This window comes from Erythrolamprus reginae, chromosome Z (genome assembly GCF_031021105.1).
Source record: "Erythrolamprus reginae isolate rEryReg1 chromosome Z, rEryReg1.hap1, whole genome shotgun sequence".
Taxonomy (NCBI): Eukaryota; Metazoa; Chordata; class Lepidosauria; order Squamata; family Dipsadidae; genus Erythrolamprus; species Erythrolamprus reginae.
This window is the reverse complement of record NC_091963.1, coordinates 142,147,657-142,166,308: the sequence shown is the minus strand read 5'-3', so window position 1 is coordinate 142,166,308 and position 18,652 is coordinate 142,147,657. Positions and strand designations below refer to the sequence as shown.

Here is an 18,652-nt window from a genome sequence, read left to right as displayed (position 1 = left end):
GGAATTGCCCCGGAAGTGGAGTAAAGACGCTGAGACATATTGTGGATTAAATAAGGGTCATTTTATTAAATTAACATAAATTTAAATAACGTAACTTTAAATACGTAAATTTAAATATTTAAATTCAACATAACTAAGGACCTGCAGAGGTCAAAACTAACGGGGCGGAAATTCCTACCAGAAACTTCCTTGGCAACATTGGGAAAAAACTCCTTGCTGAACCAGGTGAAGGTAGCCACCTTCACCTGGATCCAAGCCACTCCCCTTGGTCTTGTGGGAGGAGTTCACCCTCCAATCCCCATGGGAAATTGGATCCGGTGATTCCCATGGACATCCTCTCTCCAATCCCTGATGTTGTTCCAACCTCTAGTTCCTGGAGAGAGGCGGTCCATCACCCTTTAAAGGATGCCCAAAGGAGCATGCGCAGTCGCTTCTAATTGCCCATTTCCACCCCTAACCTGCCATGGAGTGGGGTCAGATCTCAATCTTGGCCCCCCGACCCCCACCCAGCCTCCTAAACCAATTCCTGGAGGCACCTCTGCAGGTATGACAGGAAAATAGCATTCCCCTCATCTGAGAGGTGAACGCCATCGACCCGGTAGAGCCAGGGCTTTCCAAATTTAATCAGGGGATGTTTCACTATGTATCCCCCCAACTCCCTAACAACCTTCCCAATGGCCTGGCCTTGTTAACAGCTTTGGGAGATACAGCATTCCGCCAGACCAGTCTGGGGAGAATCTCAGACCACACAATATGTGTGTCTGGAAAAGCAGCAGCGATGGCCAGGAGGTTATTGTGAGCTTGGATGATCACTGCCAAGCACACTCAAAACACCGAGGTCATTGCCCTCAAGGTGGATCACCAACCACTCGGGGGCTCTCTCGGAATGGCACTGGCCAAAAACCAGGGGGAGGAGCACCTCCCAACGCAGACCCCTGCGGCCCATCCAAACGACATCGGTCCTCAGGTCCAGGGACAGCTGTGATCCAATGGGGGACTTCGCAGCAAAACATCCGGCCCAAAAAACGAAACTGTGGTCACAGAGCCAAATGAGGGGCCAGGAACCAGAAACGGCTGAAAAAACAAGCAACAATTAAAAACCAGTTGATAACGGGGACCCTATTGAGGAGGCCTAACATATGAACGGAAGGCTGCGGACCTCCAGCGGCCGATGGCCATGATGTGGTGGTCCGCAAAACCAACTGCTTCAGCCACAGTGGTGGCGCCTATGTGGAATGAATGTGTGCCGAACCTGGAGGGGTCCGCACCTATCTGCTCTAAGGCCCTGGATGTGACTGTCCAGAATTGATACTTGGTCAAGGGGGCCCCGTTACTGTGGCAAAAGAAATTTCCCTGGCCATCACCGCAAACTGCGCGGAAGGCCACCAATGCTGCCACCGGGCACACCACATTCTTTGTTGTTGGCACTAATGTGATCTCCATTCCGCGGCCGTACTGGTCCATTTTGGACCGGCGCAGGCAGATGGAGACCCCTGTCCCCTGGTAATGCACATCGCTCTATTGGAGTGCGCGCAAACTAACATCCCTATTGGAGGTAACTAAAACCTCACTGACCCAAAATGCCCCAAAGAAAAGCCGTCATTGCTGTCGCGTGGAACAGGCAGGCTTCATATGCGAAGTACACAGCCTAGCCCACGTTTGGCTTAAGGCCAACAGCTGTGGGATGGACAATGGTTGCTGGGCGTTGGCCACTGGCCGTGGGCATTCCTGGGACCATCTTTCCAACATCCCCTTAACGCGGAAGTCCCTACAGGTGTCAGTAAACCCATGAGCCTTGGCGATAAACGCCAGGCCCGTTAACTTACCCTTGATAGTTTTAACATGCAAACCCCGTTGATGTAACAGCACACAGTGCTCCAACAACTGTTCAATTGGTATGGGCCAAATTTGCCTGTAACCCTTGCTAGACCTAAAGTCCCATAACTCCTTACCTGCTCTTTGGCAAGCAGCCCGGGTGCTCAGGGCTACCGACAGCCCAATGGCCCTATCTGCCTCCAGCTGTAAATTGTTCAGAGTCCTTTGGGATGGATGCAGTGTATAATGCCAAATATAAAATGAATTTTTACTTTGAACTTTCCTTGCCCAATATATATTAGCTTTAACCAAAGAAGTGTAGGAGAAAAGTTGTGATGAATTTTGATATGTAGTATGGTTCTGATTAAACAACATTTACATGACACTATCAATACTACCTTCATATGGGGATGCCTTCTGAAATCCAGTATATTAGATACTATGTGGGACAAGAATGCCAGCAATGGTGTCAGAAGTGGTATTCAGCTGATTCAGACCAGTTCAGGTGAACTGGTGCTAGCAATTTGTGGCTTGCCCACCAACTCCAGCACTATGCCATCTACATATGTTTATAAGCCACATGCATGTGGAAGGACACGCCCATGTGCAGAAGGCATGCACATGACCAAAGCAAGTATGCACATGCTAGGTGAACTGGTAGGGAGTTTATGAGATTCCCATCTGTGAATGGTCTGATCTCCTGAGTAAAACTATTTACTTCAAAAACATAAAATTTCCCCATATTATATGCAGTGTAACAACAACAACAACAAAAATTAGCATACAATTAAAGTTCACTTATGACTGGCTCAGCATGACCATGGTCACCATAAAAGACATTTGGATGTTTAGCAACCCAAATGCTGTACATTTATACAAGTTGCAGCACTCAGGGGTCATGTGATCACTATTTGTTCCTTCCTAGCCACCTTTCAACAACCAGGTCAACAGAGGATTTTCTCAATAACCATGTGATTCATTCAACAACTGCAGTGTTTCACTCAACAACCATGTCAAATTGGCCATAAAATTAAGTGTAAATCATCTAAAAACTACCTTTTTTAAAAGCAATATTCATTGCAGCAGAGGCAGAGTAACGACACGGACACAGAGAGTTGGATTTAAAACTGGGTCATTTTATTAATTAAATTTGCATAATTTATTCATTAGATTAGCATAAATTTAACTAAACCTAACAAGGACCCGCAGGGTCAAACAATTACTTCCGGGGCGGAAAATGAAGTCAGAAATACTTCCGGGGCAACTTATGGGCGTAGCTCCATTCTGATCCAGGTGAAGGGCCCCGCCCTCACCTCGATCCCAGCCATGCACCTGCATGTTGGAGGTCTCGCCGTCTAACCCCTACAAGGGGATAGAAATGGGCGGGACCCAAAGGCAGGTTCCGCCCCAATTGCTCAGATCGAACTAAAGGCACCATGAGGTGCCTCTACCTTCACCTAGGGAGATGGTGGCGAGGCCTAGGAGAGCAATGACGCCCTTGGTCAGGGCCCGGCTGGCACAAGAGGAGGCTCAAGTCAGGGCCAGGCCGGGGGGGAAGATAAGGGAACCCCCTTTGAATGACTCTAATGTACCTGCTCATTCTTGGTCCAGGATAATCGAGAGGTTGAATGATTTGGACGCACGCTGGAGGTCAGTGTACAGGCATGGGGGCACCATCCTATCAGCTCCAGCGGCCCTTGGCAGGCCACCAGGTGAACCAGCAGCCCAGACCGGGCAGATGACAATGACACCTGTCTCAGCGGGAGCTGGGTCTTCGTGGATGGCTTCTACCCCTTTGGGGTCAGGTGAGACAGCACTGCACCCAACATTTACACCACCCCTCTCTCTGGCCGGGCCGGCTCTTGTGCCACTGGGTTTAGGGAGTGGGGTCAACACATTCATGGGTAGTCCAGCCATCACCTGCAGTCAGTTGTGGGATTCTCCCACTACTACTGCGGTAGCCCAGGCCCCTTCGATGGCTTCAGTGCCCTCGACAGGGTCGGGCGAGGGGAACGTGGGGGCTTCCATGGTGCCAGACCACTCGGCTTCAGTATGGGCAGTGGCCATTCCTTGGGGGTTACCCTCCACACCTTTAGGTTTTCACCTGCATCCCTCCATTAGGGAGCGGATTTGGAAGGGAGAATATGTAGATTTATTCTCCCTTCTGAATAGGGAAGTTCCTAAGAAGGAAAAAGAGGATGAGGCTAAGGCAGACAAACCTAAGAAGGTCAGGGTTAACAGATGCTTCAGCTCATGGCTATACGCCTTTTTAACCTACATGTCAGTGGTCATCCAGAGGGAGCCCACACAGGCTGCCTCTATGCTTAAGTACATTGACCTTATCACACGTGCTCATTTTGAGTACAAAGGCACGGTTTGGCGTCTATATAACGAGGCATTTAGAATGCGCATGGCCTTTGATTCCACACTTCCTTGGGACATGGTTGTCCTGGATTTGTGGTTCAATGCGACCCAGCTTGCACAAGCCAGGGGTGGCGACGGCACGGATAGCGGCCACTACATGGAGGACTAACCAGGCAGGTGGGGGAGGCGCAGCGAAGCCTGCCCCTCCATGTCATGAGTTTGCAGCAAAGGGGGCGTGTTTTCATCCCCTATTCAGGTTCAGACACGCGTGTGGGAACTGTGGGGGCTCCCACGCCACCAGCGCCTGCATTTACCCAAAGGGAGTAAGGATAAGAAGGATGGGGCAGGGCTGGCAAAACGGCCCCTGCCTCCTGGGGGAAAATTAGGCTGGGAGCACTGGAGGAACTGCTTAGAGAGTATCACCCTCGTAGGAGGGCGGCTGCCCTCTTACAGGGTTTTACTGAGGGTTTTAGAATACCATATGTGGGGCCTAGGAAGGCTTTCATGTCTGACAACCTTAGATCGTTTGTGGGTCATGAAGACATTGTTAGGGCTAAAATTCAGAAGGAGGTGGCTGAGGGCAGGGTACTGGGACCTTTCCAGTGCCCGCCCTCACCAGCTCTTCGGGTCTCCCCCTTGGGGGTGGTTCCCAAGAAAGCCAGTGGTGAATTGAGGTTGATTCACCACTTGTCCTTCCCAAAGGGAGAATCAGTGAATGACTTCATTCCTGGTGAGCTTTGCTCAGTCCGCTATGCATCTTTTGACACAGCGGTGGCCATGGTTAGGAAATGTGGGGTGGGAGCCCTTATGGGTAAATGCAATATTAAGTCTGCATTTCGGCTCCTTCCCATAAACCCAGATGATTTTGAGCTCCTGGGCTTCCACTTTGAAGGGGGCTATTACATGGACAGAGCACTGCCTATTGGCTGCTCCATATCTTGCTCCCTGTTTGAGAGCTTTAGCACCTTTTTGGAGTGGGCGCTCGGGAGGCGTTCTGGTCTGGGTTCAGTCATTCATTACTTTTATGACTTCCTGTTGGAGGGGCCTGCGCATTCAGAGCAATGTTTAGCTCTGATGTCGGCCTTCGAAGCCCTTTGTCCTCATTTGGGGGTCCCTTTGGCCCCCAAAAAGACCAAAGGCCCCGCCATCAGGATCACTTTTCTGGGTATTGAATTGGACTCAGTGGAGCAATCTTGTAGATTGCCCCCGGACAAGCTACTCAAGATACAGAGTAAGCTTGACCAAGTATTAGATAGCCGGAAGGTGACCCTTTACCAGCTTCAGGAACTTGCCAGGCTTCTTAATTTTGCCTGCCGGGTGGTAGCTCCCGGCAGGGCTTTTTCCTGGTGAGTGTATTCTGCGATGAAGGGGCTTCATTTGCCCCATCATCGGACCCGCTTATGTGCTGGGGTCAAGGATGACCTGCACGTATGGCGGGTCTTTTCGGCCCACTTCAATGGTCAGGCCTTTTGGAGGCATGAGCTTCTTTTGGAAGCTGAGTTGCAATTGTGTTCGGACGCCGCAGGGACCTGCAGGTTCGGAGTTATTTTAGGCGACCAGTGGTGCCATTCAATGTGGCCTCCAGAATGGAGGGCCTCTCCCTTGGTCAAGGATTAACCTTTTTGGAGCTCTTCCCACTGATAGTAGCTTTAGAGCTGTGGGGAGAGCAATTTAGAGACAAAACGGTGCACTTCTGGTGTGACAACTTGGCAGTGGTTCACATTGTGAATGCCCTGTCCTCTAAGAGTGACAGGGTCATGCGGATTGTCCACCATTTTGTGCACAGGTCTTTGTCTCTAAATGCCCTGTTTCTGGCCCGGCATGTTCCCGGGCTAGATAACGGGATCGCTGACACCTTGTCCTGTGGTTAGTTGGGTGGTGTTTAGCAACTGTGTGTTCTCCGTTGGGCATCTTTGGGGATGATTGACAGGTTCTCTCCAAAGGTCATGGTGCCTTTAGCTCAATCTGACCAATTGGAGGGAACCTGTCTTTGGGTCCCGCCCATTTCTATCCCCTTGCAAGGGTTAGACGGCGAGACCTCCCACATGCAGGTACATGGCTGGGATCCAGGTGAGGGCAGGGCCTTGCACCTGGATCAGCATGGAGCTACGCCCATAAGTTGCCCCGGAATTTTTTCTAATGTCATTTTCCACCCCGGAAGTAATTGTTTGACTCTGCGGGTCCTTGTTAGGTTTGTAGTTAAATTTATGCTAATTTAATGAATAAATTATGCAAATTTAATTAATAAAATGACCCAGTTTAAATCCAGCTCTCTGTGTCTGTGTCGTTACTCCGCCTCTGCTGCAAAATTGCTACTGTCACCTTTCGTCTTCCCCCCCCCCATTATATTAGACATAACAAGTCTCAATAATCATTCTTGTTTTAATTTCAGTCCCAATTGCAACTAATTAGAATACATTCAAAGGGGAGAATAGAATAGAATGGAATTCTTTATTGCCAAATGTGATTGGACACACAAGTAATTTGTCATTGGTGCATAAGCTCTCAATGTACATAAAAGATACATTTATCAAGAATCATGAGGTACAACACTTAATTATTGTCATAAACATTATGTATTGGTGTGGTCGTAAAATCAGTTTCATTTTTTTTATTAGATGCTCCTTCTTATCCACATTAGGTTACAAATTAAATCCCTTAAGCACTTTTATGGCTTTTCTCTGTATTTCTTTTAGGAATCTCAACATTTTTAATATCATACCAATCAAAATAATATCTTTTTCTTTATTAGATATTGTCTACTAAGCTGATTAGGATTTAAAATCATTATCTAACATTTCAAAAACAGATTAAGGAAAGTTTTCTAGGTTCTGAATGAACTTTGGAGAACTATTGTTTTATATGTCCTATTGCTATGTTGAAAGCAACCAATCAGTTTACATTCAAATGGTATGGTGTTAACATCAGTTTCATTTTTTAATTAGTTGCACCTTCTTATTCAGATTGGGTCTCAGAAGAATGATATAGCATTTGGGGAAAAATATACAGAGCAGTAATCCAGCTGCTGAAGCCAAGATGGAGAAAATCTCTAAAGCAACCATGTATTTTCCCTTGGTACTCAAATAGTTGGGAACAAATGACACCCAGACACTGCAAAACATCAACATGCTGAAGGTGATAAATTTGGCCTCATTAAAGGGGTCAGGCAAATTCCTAGGCATGACATGTACCAGAGGTGCTTTAATTTCATTTCTATTTGGCGAAGATGGGAGATTTTTGCAAAGATAATGGGTTGCAGGATTGAAACCCATTCCCGTTTATCTTTAGTAATTATATCATTAAAATACTGTTAGTATAACAAAATAAAATAATAACAAAGTTGGAAGACATTCCAGTCCACTTAAGATGAATGGTTGTTCAAACTCTTCCTAAAAGTGGGAAAGTCATTCAACTGATTAATTGTTCTAATTGGTAGAAAATTTCTTCTTAGCTCTAGGTTGCTTCTTTCCTTGATTACTTTGCATCCATTATTACTCATCCTGCCTCCAGGTGCTTTGGGAAATAGGTTGACCTCCTCCTTTATGTGGCAGCTCTGTAGATTTTGGAAAATTGCTACTATGCCACTTCTAGTCTTTTTTTCATTAAATTAGAAATAGCCAATCCCAGGATTAATCATTTTTATTTTATCTTTCAGCTCCTAAAATCAAATTGAAATCTATTTATTTATTTATCTATCTATTTATTTTGTCCAATACACAATAATACACAATGAAGGTAATAGAAGACACCTTTGAGGAAATAGAATTAGAGAAATAATAGAAGAGAGAGTATAGGATAAAATAATCAATGAGAGAATAGAAGAAAGATATAGGAATAGAAGAGAAGATACATGGGATATAGGAGAGACAATAGGACAGGGGTTGGAAGGCACTCTAGTGCACTTATGCTGAAAGCAACTAAATAGATTACATTAAAAGGCTCTGGTGTTAAAATCTATTTCATTTTTTCATTAGTGGCTCCTTATTCAGATTAGGTTTCAGATTAGATCCCCTAATTATTTTTATATGACGCTGATCAAAACCTATCTTCTTTATTAGCTATTGTCTACTCTACTGATTAAGATTCAGAATGTCCTATTAATGATGATAGAAGAAAGAAGGCAGAACCTCAAACTGAGGGGAGGAATTATATGGAGAAAGCAACCATTTATATTATTTTCAAAGTGTATGGTATTAAAACCAGTTTTCATTTTTTCATTAGTTGCTCCTTCTTATTCAGATTGGGTCTCAGAAGAATGATATAGCATTTGGGGGAAAATATACAGAGCAGTAATCCTGCTGCTGAAGCCAAGATGGAGAAAATCTCTACAGCAACCATGTACTTTCCCTTGGTACTCAAATAGGTGGGAACAAATGACACCCAGACACTGCAGAAGACCAACATGCTGAAGGTGATAAATTTGGCCTCATTAAAGGTGTCAGGCAAATTCCTAGCTAGGAAGGCCACAGTGAAACTGACAGCAGTCAAGAACCCCAAAAAGCCAAGGACAACATAAAACATTGTGGTGGAACCTTCATTACATTGTAGAACAATTTCTTCAGCCATGGAGTGCATGTCAGAATCTGGGAAGGGAGGAGAAATTATAAGCCACACCACACAAATGCAGAATTGTGTCAGGGAGCAAGATAGAACAATAGAGATAGCCAGCCTTTTCCCCACCCATTTTCTCATATTGGAGCCAGGCTTGGTGGCCATGAAAGCAAGGACCACTATGATTGTTTTCCCCAATATACAAGAAAGAGCTACAGAGAAAATGACACCAAAAGCAGTTTGTCGCAAAAGACATTTCACTTGGACAGGTTGCCCAATGAAGAGCAAACTGCAAAGGAAAGAGAGCAGGAGAGCAATAAGAAGGCTATAAGTGAGGTTCCTATTATTGGCTTTCACAATAGGTGTGTCCTGATATTTCATGAATATCCTGAGCACCATAGCTGAGATGGCAGAAAAGGAGACTGTAATCACCGCCAAAGAAATCCCCAAAGGTTCTTGATAAGTTAAGTAAGTTATACTTTTTGGAAGGCAACTATCTTTATCTTTGTTTGGATATTGATCCTCTGGACAAGAGAAACAGTCATCTAAGTCTGAAAAAAAAAACATCCATAGAAATATTATTGATTTGAAGCATCTTCATTTCATTTTCATTTGCCCTGATTTTACAGTAGACTTAATTAGAATGACCTTTATATGATGCTGCCTTTGAAGACCATTTCAAAAAGCTCAAGTATCTAACCACTGCATCACCATAGCTCTCCATTTAAAAAGCATAACTTGGTCTGCAATGCTATGGACATGCACTTAACTCACCTATTTCTGTTCCTTCTGCATGAGCTATTATTTTATTATTTTATTCATTTATTTTTTCAAGTACATATTCGTAGTATACAAAGATATAACGATGTTTACATAAATGCTGCTAGTAAGAGAGAAATTTTAGCACAAGGGACAAGGAGTGCAAAAGTGGTAAATTTTTGCACGCTTCTTACTGACCGCTTAGGAATTGTGTAATTCTTTACTTCTTTTCTAGTTCTTTACTCTATGAAATTATAGGTGCTGGTTATCTCCATTAAATCCCTGGATGTCACTGGGGCAACTGATAGATGAGATCATCTTTCTTCAATTGTATCTGTCTTCCTAAATAATCCAATAGGTGGGCTTGCTCCATATCTTTTGTGTTAAATGTTGTCATCTGTTTGTTGAGATTTGTGTCATGTCTGTAGTGTCCAGCCTTTTCCAATACATTTCCTTCTGAATTATTCCTATGCTTTTATAAGAGCAGTTTTTAAATTATTATTTGTGTTTCTAAACATTGATTGACTTCTAAAATGTATATAGTTGCCTATCTCATATAATAAACTTATATGGATTAGCACAATCTATCAATGAATAATCTGGGTAGAATAGGAGATAAAAACAAATAGAAAACATTGAAAAAACTACTAAACATAACAAGAGATAATTGAAAACTGAGATATCTTCTGATACTCCAATTCAGAAGGAAGTGATTGGTTTTATAATTAGGTAGCTCACTGAACTATGAAAGAAAACTCAAAGGTTTCATTGGTGCCTGTATCAACATGTTGTAAAGCTCAGGCCCCAATTATTCATTCATTCATTCATTCATTCATTCATTCATTCATTCATTCATTCATTCATTTATTAGATTTGTATGCCGCCCCTCTCCGTAGACTCAAGGCGGCTTACAACATACAATAGAACAATTCACAACAAATCTAATAAATTAAAAAAACATTAAAAAAACCCCCATTATTAAACCAGACATACATACAGACATAAATTGTATAGGCCCAGGGGAGGGGGGGGAATGCCTCAATTCCCCCATGCCTGATGGCAGAGGTCAGTTTTAAGGAGTTTACGGAAGGCAAGGAGGGTGGGGGCAGTTCTAATCTCCTGGGGCCGCCATAGAGAAGGTTCTTCCCCTGGGACCCGCCAGATGACATTGTTTAGTCAACGGGACCTGGAGAAGGCCAACTCTGTGGGATCTAATCGGTTGCTAGGATTCATGCAGCAGTGTTATAAACTAACTTGGTTTTGTTTATAATTACTAACTAGTTATAGTTTTTTATAGTTACTATTTTTTAATAGTTACAGTACAGTTACCTCAAGGTTCGACTACTATAATGCTCTCTACATGGGGCTACCTTTGAAGAGTGCTCAGAAACTTCAGATCGTGCAGAATGCAGCTGCGAGAGCAATCATAGACTTTCCCAGATATGCCCATGTGACACCAACACTCCGCAGTCTGCATTGGTTGCTGATCGGTTTCCAGTCACAAATCAAAGTGTTGGTTATGACCTATAAAGCCCTTCATGGCATTGGGCCAGAATACCTCCGGGATCACCTTCTGCCGCACGAATCCCAGCGACCGATTAGGTCCCACAGAGTTGGCCTTCTCCAGGTCCTGTCGACGAAACAATGTTGTATGGTGGGACCCAGGGGAAGAGCCTTCATTGTGGTGGCCCTGACCCTCTGGAATCAACTCCCCCCAGAGATCAGGATCGCTCCCACCCTCCTTGCCTTTCACAAACTCCTTAAAACCCACCTTTGCCATCAGGCATGGGGAAATTGATTCCCCTGGGCCATTCTGTTTTATGTATGGTTTGTCTGGGATATATGACTGTTTTTTATATTAAGGGTTTTAACTGTTTTTTTTTAAAATCATTGAATTTGTACTGTGTTTTGATGTTGTGAGCTGCTCCAAATCTCTGGAGAGGCGGGGGGGGGGATACAAATCTAATAAATCTAATCTAATCTAATCTAATCCCAAGGTCATGTAATCACCTTGTGAGGTGTCCTGACAACCAAAGTCAATCTATGGTAGTTCATTTTTATTTTATTTTGTTTGACTTACCAAACATTTAGACATCATACAATACAACATTGAACATTTACGATTTATATATTTTCAAGATTTATTTTTTACAATTCTATTTACTATACCTTTTTCATAACTTCCACCCAGTTGTATATTTTTTCCCACACTTTGTAATAGTCCTTATTTTGTTGGTTTTGAATCTCATATGTTAATTTACTAAATTTGGCGCAGTCTAATATTTTTTTAATCACCGTTTCTTTGTTTGGAGTCTTATCTTGTTTCCAAACTTGTGCATATGCTAATCTTGCAGCAGTAAGTAAGTGATTTATTAAGTAGTAATTTTCTTTGCTGTGTTTGCCTCTAATTATGCCTAAATAGATAAATTTCCGGTTTTATCTCAATTTTGTAGCCCAGTATTTCTTCCATCCATGTCCTGATTTGGATCCAGAATTTTTTTGCTTCATTACATTTCCACCATATGTGGTAGTATGTTCCCACCTCTTTTTTACACTTCCAACATTTGTTACTAATATTTACATTCATTTTGGCTAGGCGCGCTGGAGCATAATGCCATCGAAAGAACATTTTATAAAGATTTTCTTTGTATGGTGTTGACAAAGTCATCTTATAGTTAACTGACCATAGTTTTTCCCAGTCTTCTAGCTGAATTGCATATCCAAAGTTAGTCATCCAAGCTATCATATTAGGTTTAACTATTTCTTTGATGTTTTCATAGTTTAGTAGATAAGTATACATTCTGGTTATAAATTTTTTATCAGATCCTGTCAATATTTTGTCTATTTCATTTTGTTTTTTACATATTCCAGATTTCACCAAGTCCTTTTTGTATCTACTTTGAATTTGGTAATATGCTAGCCAATCTATTACTATGCCCTCCTCTTTAAGTCTTTCTCTAGTTTTTAGACTTTCTTTGGTATCTAATAGGGCTTCATAGGTTATTATTTGTTCTTGGCTAATTATATTTGGATGTATTTGGGCTTCTAGTGTGGATAGCCATCTGGGTATTTCATTATAGTGTTTTTTCCTAACTTTCCGCCAGTATGTCAACAGTGTATTCCGAATTTGATGTTGTTTAAAATGAGAATGTTTTGAATGTTCCTTTTCCCACAAATGTGCGTGCCATCCTTCATTTATATCATGGCCTTCTATTATTAAAATTCTAGGATTTTCAAGGTTGACCCATTCTTTAATCCATAGTAATTTAGTGGCTTGATGGTAAACCGAATCCTCCTCTTGTTCTTAGATCTTGTAGGGCTTTCATGTTTATTCTTGGTTTTTTATTGCACCAGATAAATTTAGAAATTATTTTATTTATTTTGGTGAAGAACAATTTGTTTAATTGTATTGGTGCTGTTTGGAAGAAATAGAGCCACCTTGGAAGTATATTAGACTTTATTGTATTGATCCTTCCCATTAAAGATAAATTTAAGTTTGACCATTTTTCTAAATCTTCTTTTGTTTTAGTTAATAATTTCATATAATTTAGTTCTTTCAGTGAAGAATACCTTGTCGTAAACCAAATTCCTAGATGCTTAATTTTTTTTTAATATTTGGAAGCCTGTTTCTTTTATTAGTAATTTATTTAAATCTTGATTACAATTCTTGGTTAATATTTTAGTTTTATCCCTATTTATTTTTAAGCCGGCTACTTTCCCATAGTTCTCTAGTTCTTTTACTAAATGTATTATTGAACTGACTGGGTTTTCTAAGAAGAAGACCAGATCATCGGTGAAAGCCTGTGTTTTATATATTTGCTGTTTAATTTGAGTGCCTTGTATTGATGATTCCCCTCTAATTCGGTTTAATAAGATTTCTATAGACAATATGTATATTAAGGGAGATAGTGGACAGCCTTGCCTCACTCCTTTTTTTAATATCAAATGTATTTGTTAAATCTCCATTTATAATTATCCTTGCCTTTTGTTTGGAGTATATTTTTTTAATTGTATTTTCAAAATTCTCTCCTAAATCCATAATATTTATTAATTTTTTAAAGAAGTTCCAATTAAGGTTATCGAAGGCTTTCTCGGCATCTAGAAACAGCATTGCAACCAAAGTCAATCTAGATTCACTTAACAACTCGTTACAAACTTATCAACTGCAGTGATTCACTTAACACCTCTGGCAAGAGTAGTTTTGAAATAGGGGAAAATTAACTTAACAAATGTCTCATTTACCAAGAGATGTTTTGAGATCAATTTTAATCATAATTCTAGGACTTATTTGCTTACCCAATTGGTCAGCTATCTTCCCTTCTGGACAGGGTTTACAGTCATAACAACAAGATAATTTTCCTTCCAATTTTATTTTGCTACGGCCAAGAGGACATTCCTTGTTACAGATGGAAAGAGGCAATGCCTGTTCAATAAACAAAACAAAAATATAAACATAATTTATTTTTTGTGATTTTTATTTTTATCAACTGAACACACAGAAACTCTTCCTATTTAACCCAAGCATATATGTTGTATTTTGCAGTTTTCTTTCTGATATAAACTCTCTATTCTATCTTTAACTGCTTATTTAATTTACATTAACCGTTTGATTAATCATTCCCAATAATTGTATTCCAAAGATAAGTTTGGGGCAATATACAAGAAGCTGATGTTTAAATCTGGATTTGAGGTCCCATTTAGTTGGTGGTGTCAAATCAAATCAAATATCTATATGACAGTCTTTGAACAGGCTTGATAGAGATAAGAAGTGCTGTAAAATGGATAGTTCAACAAACCAAAATTATTAGACTATGAAAATGAGAAAATGAGACATACCTGATTAAACATGAGGGGCCAAATGGCTTCCTTGTCAGAAATGGCGAGTAGCTTGTCTGGGGGACCCAGAGGATCGATCTTTCCAATTTGGACTTTCAGAAAGGACATGTTTGGAAATGTGACCCAATTGAAAATATCAAATCCAGTTTCTAACTCCCCATTGGAGCCAAAAGAAACATGTTCTCCAGCATTGTTATTAAAGGAGACTTGTTGCAAAAAATGGTGGAGCTGAATGAAAAAGAAGAAAGAAAGAAAGAAACCTACCAGGACACTTTTCAGGAATATTTAAAAGGGAAGTGAAATTTTCAATTTGTTTCTTTCAATTTGGTCTAAACAAACATGAAATTTTCTTCAGGGACAAATTGGCTAATCACTTGGAGTGACACTATTCCTATTTTCACAAAATTTTGATGATGATGATGATGATGATGACTATTATTATTATTATTATTATTATTATTATTCTCATCATCCTCATCATCGAATATTAATGGCTAAGGAGATACTCAGTTATCAGAATATTGGCTGTCCCTAAGGTGTTTCTTACATATTGCTAATTGTCTCTATATTTAAGCATTATATTTATATTTATTTTTTGTTTTCTTTCACATGAAAGTATCAAGTGTAGCTTTCAAAACTATCTAAAAGCATTATAATAGTTAAAACAAAACAAAAATGCAAGTTTCTATTATGTGTAATTTCCCACTAAGTTTTCATTATACATCATTACTTGCCAAGGTGATTGGAGGAGGAGCTTCCATCTCCTCTCATCCATTTTTCGTCCCCTTTTGAATTTGGAAGAGCGTATAGTCTTTACAGCATGTGCCACAGCATAGACTGCATTGTAGATGCTGTAACTATGTGCATTCATGATAGACTCAAAGACTGAATTAGGAAGAGTCTGAAGCTTCTCTTCTCCAGTGCAGATCCTTTCAGAGTTCTCATCTTTAATATCTCTGGAGAATGAGCATTCAAATGCATCTTTCCAGAAATCCCTTACAAATCCATCATCTTTTTCTAACTTTGGATTTCTATTCTGTATAAATTGTTGGAATCCGGTGAGCTCCTTTGAATGAATTGCAAAGGAAAGAGCACCATGGAGAAAATCAATGGTCAACTGTCTTTGCATCAGAATGGATGTGAATTCCATCTGGGCTGTCATGATCCAAACTTTGGCCATTCTCTTCTTTGGAATATTATCATTATTGAAAACATTGATCATTAGTCTCAAAATCAGCATGCCTGTAATTTCCACACTCAAGATAACTGCAGTGACCGTACTCTCCATAATCACTTTGTATAGTTTTTCTCCATTTTCCATCATTTTATCAGCTTCACTACCATACATCATTTGTGGTGAACATTCTATAAAGTCAAAGCAGATTCCTCTCTCTGAAAATATGGAAAGTCTCTTTTGAATGAATCTGTCTCTGTCTTCCTCATACAGAGAAACTAATCCAACCCAGATCCATCCAAAATGCAACAATAAGTGCAGTATTGCTTTAAATTGATGGGTTTCATCTGGGAACATCCATTTGACAAACATTGCTGTTTCAGTATTCATCAATGGAGGTGATCCGTATGAAATCTAAATGGGGAAAGTCAGAAGAACAGAGGAATAAAGGATCTCTTCCATTTTTTTTAAAAAAAAATAAACAGCAAAGCATGTGCATTTATTTAACCCAATGTCTGGTTTGAGTGGGATACCAAAGTGGGATGTCTAAAAATTAGTTTTACATGACATCTGCAGTTTTCCTCGAGAAGCAAAAGGGGACAGTCCTTTCAAAATAGTCTTCGTGTCTTATAACGGAATCATGGCCTTGCCTCAAGTATTCCAACTGAATTACCAAACTTTTGATTGTAATACAAATCTAGTGAACTTCACATATTGATCCATTTTTGTGTCTCACCTGGGGAAATTTGTAGTTGCATAGAGTGATTGCCATGTTGACACAGGTGTTACTACGGGCTCCTCCAATTACAACTATTGTGTTGGTTTGGTCATTGCATTTGTAGTTGGGTGTAAATTTATTTTTTGTAGATAGAAATTCCATTGCTAATTGGTAAGTTGTACTTTCCACAGGATAGTCAGTAGCAATATGAAAACCAAGGCTAACATTGGGTAAAATCCCAGAATGTTCATTGATCTCCTTTACTGCAAATGCCAGAGCCAAAGTGTGCTGGTAATTATGAGTGATGAACCTTCAGCAGGATTTAGAAATTATGTCAATATATTTCTGTTCCAGAATTGGACAGCTATTTTAATGTACATATAAATTATAATACATATATAAACTAGTGCTTATTTTTTGTTCTGGACATCTGCAATTTGGTCACTAACAAATAGATTGTACCAACAAGGAAACACTGAATTAGGTTTGTTTACTTAATATTGAGCTAAGGCAGCATTTAGTCAGACCCCATTTGAAATAATATGTTCGGTTCTGCAGATGTCACTTTTAAAAATGTATCAATAAGATTGAGCAAGTTCAGATTAAGGGAACCATAATCAACTTCCAGAGGAACTAGTGGATCAGTCATCAGTAACTGAGTTGAAACTTGCTTTGTTAAAAGAAGGAAATTTATTGAATAGAATGACATTCATATATTTAATGGTTAAACTAATAATATTCATCTCAATTTCAATATACGTATTAGGTCAATATAAGGATTAAGTCTTTGTAAGGTCTAGAATTATAAACGGACTAAATATCCTCACTGAAACAGATCAAAAGGACTGACTAGCATAAAAGTGAAAGAAAATACAGCTTTTAGGTTGCAATGTGGGGAAGAGATAGTGTGGTATGAGAAGGAGTAGAAGTAGTCGGATACTTACAGGTACTGATCAAGGACTTCAGAAGAAGGAAGGCTTTCAAACGTTATCTCATTTGTAAGAAAGAAAACCTGATAAATAATAGAAGCAATGATTAAATCACCAGCCTGGTAATATTTATGAACAATTGGAAGAGGACTGCTAAGCTTGCAGGTGGAGGGAAGAGAAATGCTCATTATAGTTGAGGAAAAAAGTAAAACTAATGTTCTGAATACAACAAAATCATAGTAATATGTAGTATTTGTAGATATCAAACAGTAGCTTCTTCATTACCATTCAGCTGAAGTCGACTTATTAACTGTATCTAAAATTAAGATAATGAATTTTATTTAAGGTTAACAGAATAACAGAGCTTGAAGGGTCTTGGCAGTTCTAATGAAATATTACAGATGAAAGACAAATCTTTTTCTTCCTACATTCATATCTGTATTTCTTAGCAGATATTAATAGAATGCAATGTCTTAATCCAAATTAATCATTTTTACAGTTACAATTCCCTTAAGATTTTGAGAAGAAGAGATAATAACTATCCTTAATTACTAACATTACAATTCTTTGCAATGATGCTTTGAGAAATACCAGAAAGAAACATGCTTATCACATCTCAATAGACCTTGCTGCACTTTTGTCAACCTTTGGAAGATGTGAAGAACAAATGGGGGAATGAGAATTCATATTCACAGAAGAAAACAAAACACCACTATAGAACAGAGTATGGAAATGAATCTGTGTAAGTCATTTTTCTCAACAAATTTGTTTTACAGTTAATACTTAGCTAAATACAACAATTTGTATTTTTTAAAATAAATTATTCATAAAATTGTACAGCATTCACAGAAAGAGGTGGGAAATAAGGAAATGTGAAACAAACAAACCAACAAACCAAACAAACAAACAAATATGATATCTACCTTGAAAAAGAGCACTATAACAATTATTCAGGCTGTAGAACATGGGTCCTCAAACTTCAGCCTCTGGATTAAACACACCCCACCGAAGCAGTTTGTCCAGCCCACGTGCCATTCCCTTGTTGGTGCTGGGCATGCTTCGGTCACTCAAGGAGACACACTACGTGTTCTCTGCCCCACACTGATCACTGATCCCACCGTGGGCAATGCCGCTACTATTGCAGCCTCTATGGCCCTCCTGCTATTCTGCTTTGTGCAGCCCAGTGAAATTTAGCATGCTTCACAATGAGGGACATGAGGTTCCTTCCTCCTTCTGGAGCCCCTTATGACACAGAGCCACAATGTGACCCTGCTCTGGCACTTAGTCTGGTAATAGCGGCAGCAGCCGTGTTGCATGTCAGGCCATTGTCTCCAGGTAGAGAGCAGGTCATTTTCTCCCCGAGTGATGGAAGCTCATCCCGCACCAACAAAGGCTTGAAGTAGCCTCCCACCATTTGATGCTGCTGTCTGCCAGGCAGCACACAGAGAGCCAGCTAGAGATAAGCACCAAAAAAATCAGACTTAGATACAGAGAGAGAGAGAGAGA

The 18,652-nt window shown here is 40.3% G+C and overlaps 1 protein-coding gene across 1 annotated transcript; it reads right to left on the bottom strand.

Annotated features, from left to right (window-relative positions):
• Positions 1–8,385: 8,385 nt before the first annotated feature.
• On the bottom strand, positions 8,386–17,214 carry LOC139153281 (vomeronasal type-2 receptor 26-like). The gene is made up of 6 exons (XM_070727024.1): positions 17,162–17,214; positions 16,236–16,527; positions 15,056–15,913; positions 14,326–14,553; positions 13,786–13,912; positions 8,386–9,281 (listed from the first exon to the last, which is right to left on the bottom strand). Exons 2-6 carry the CDS (start codon positions 16,377–16,379, stop codon positions 8,386–8,388), a joined length of 2,253 nt encoding a protein of 750 aa, XP_070583125.1. The 5' UTR covers positions 16,380–16,527; positions 17,162–17,214.
• Between the last annotated feature and the right edge of the window lie 1,438 nt (positions 17,215–18,652).

What these genes read in the sequence shown, in the direction of transcription:
- LOC139153281 (XM_070727024.1), bottom strand. Translation starts at nt 16,379, where the DNA reads ATGGAATTTCTATCTACAAAAAATAAATTTACACCCAACTACAAATGC. An exon ending in TCCTCCAATCACCTTGGCAA is followed by an intron (nt 14,554 to 15,055) that starts GTAATGATGTAT and finishes TTTTTCATTCAG; the next exon opens with CTCCACCATTTTTTGCAACA. An exon ending in GAAGATAGCTGACCAATTGG is followed by an intron (nt 9,282 to 13,785) that starts GTAAGCAAATAA and finishes TTTTTTTTTCAG; the next exon opens with ACTTAGATGACTGTTTCTCT.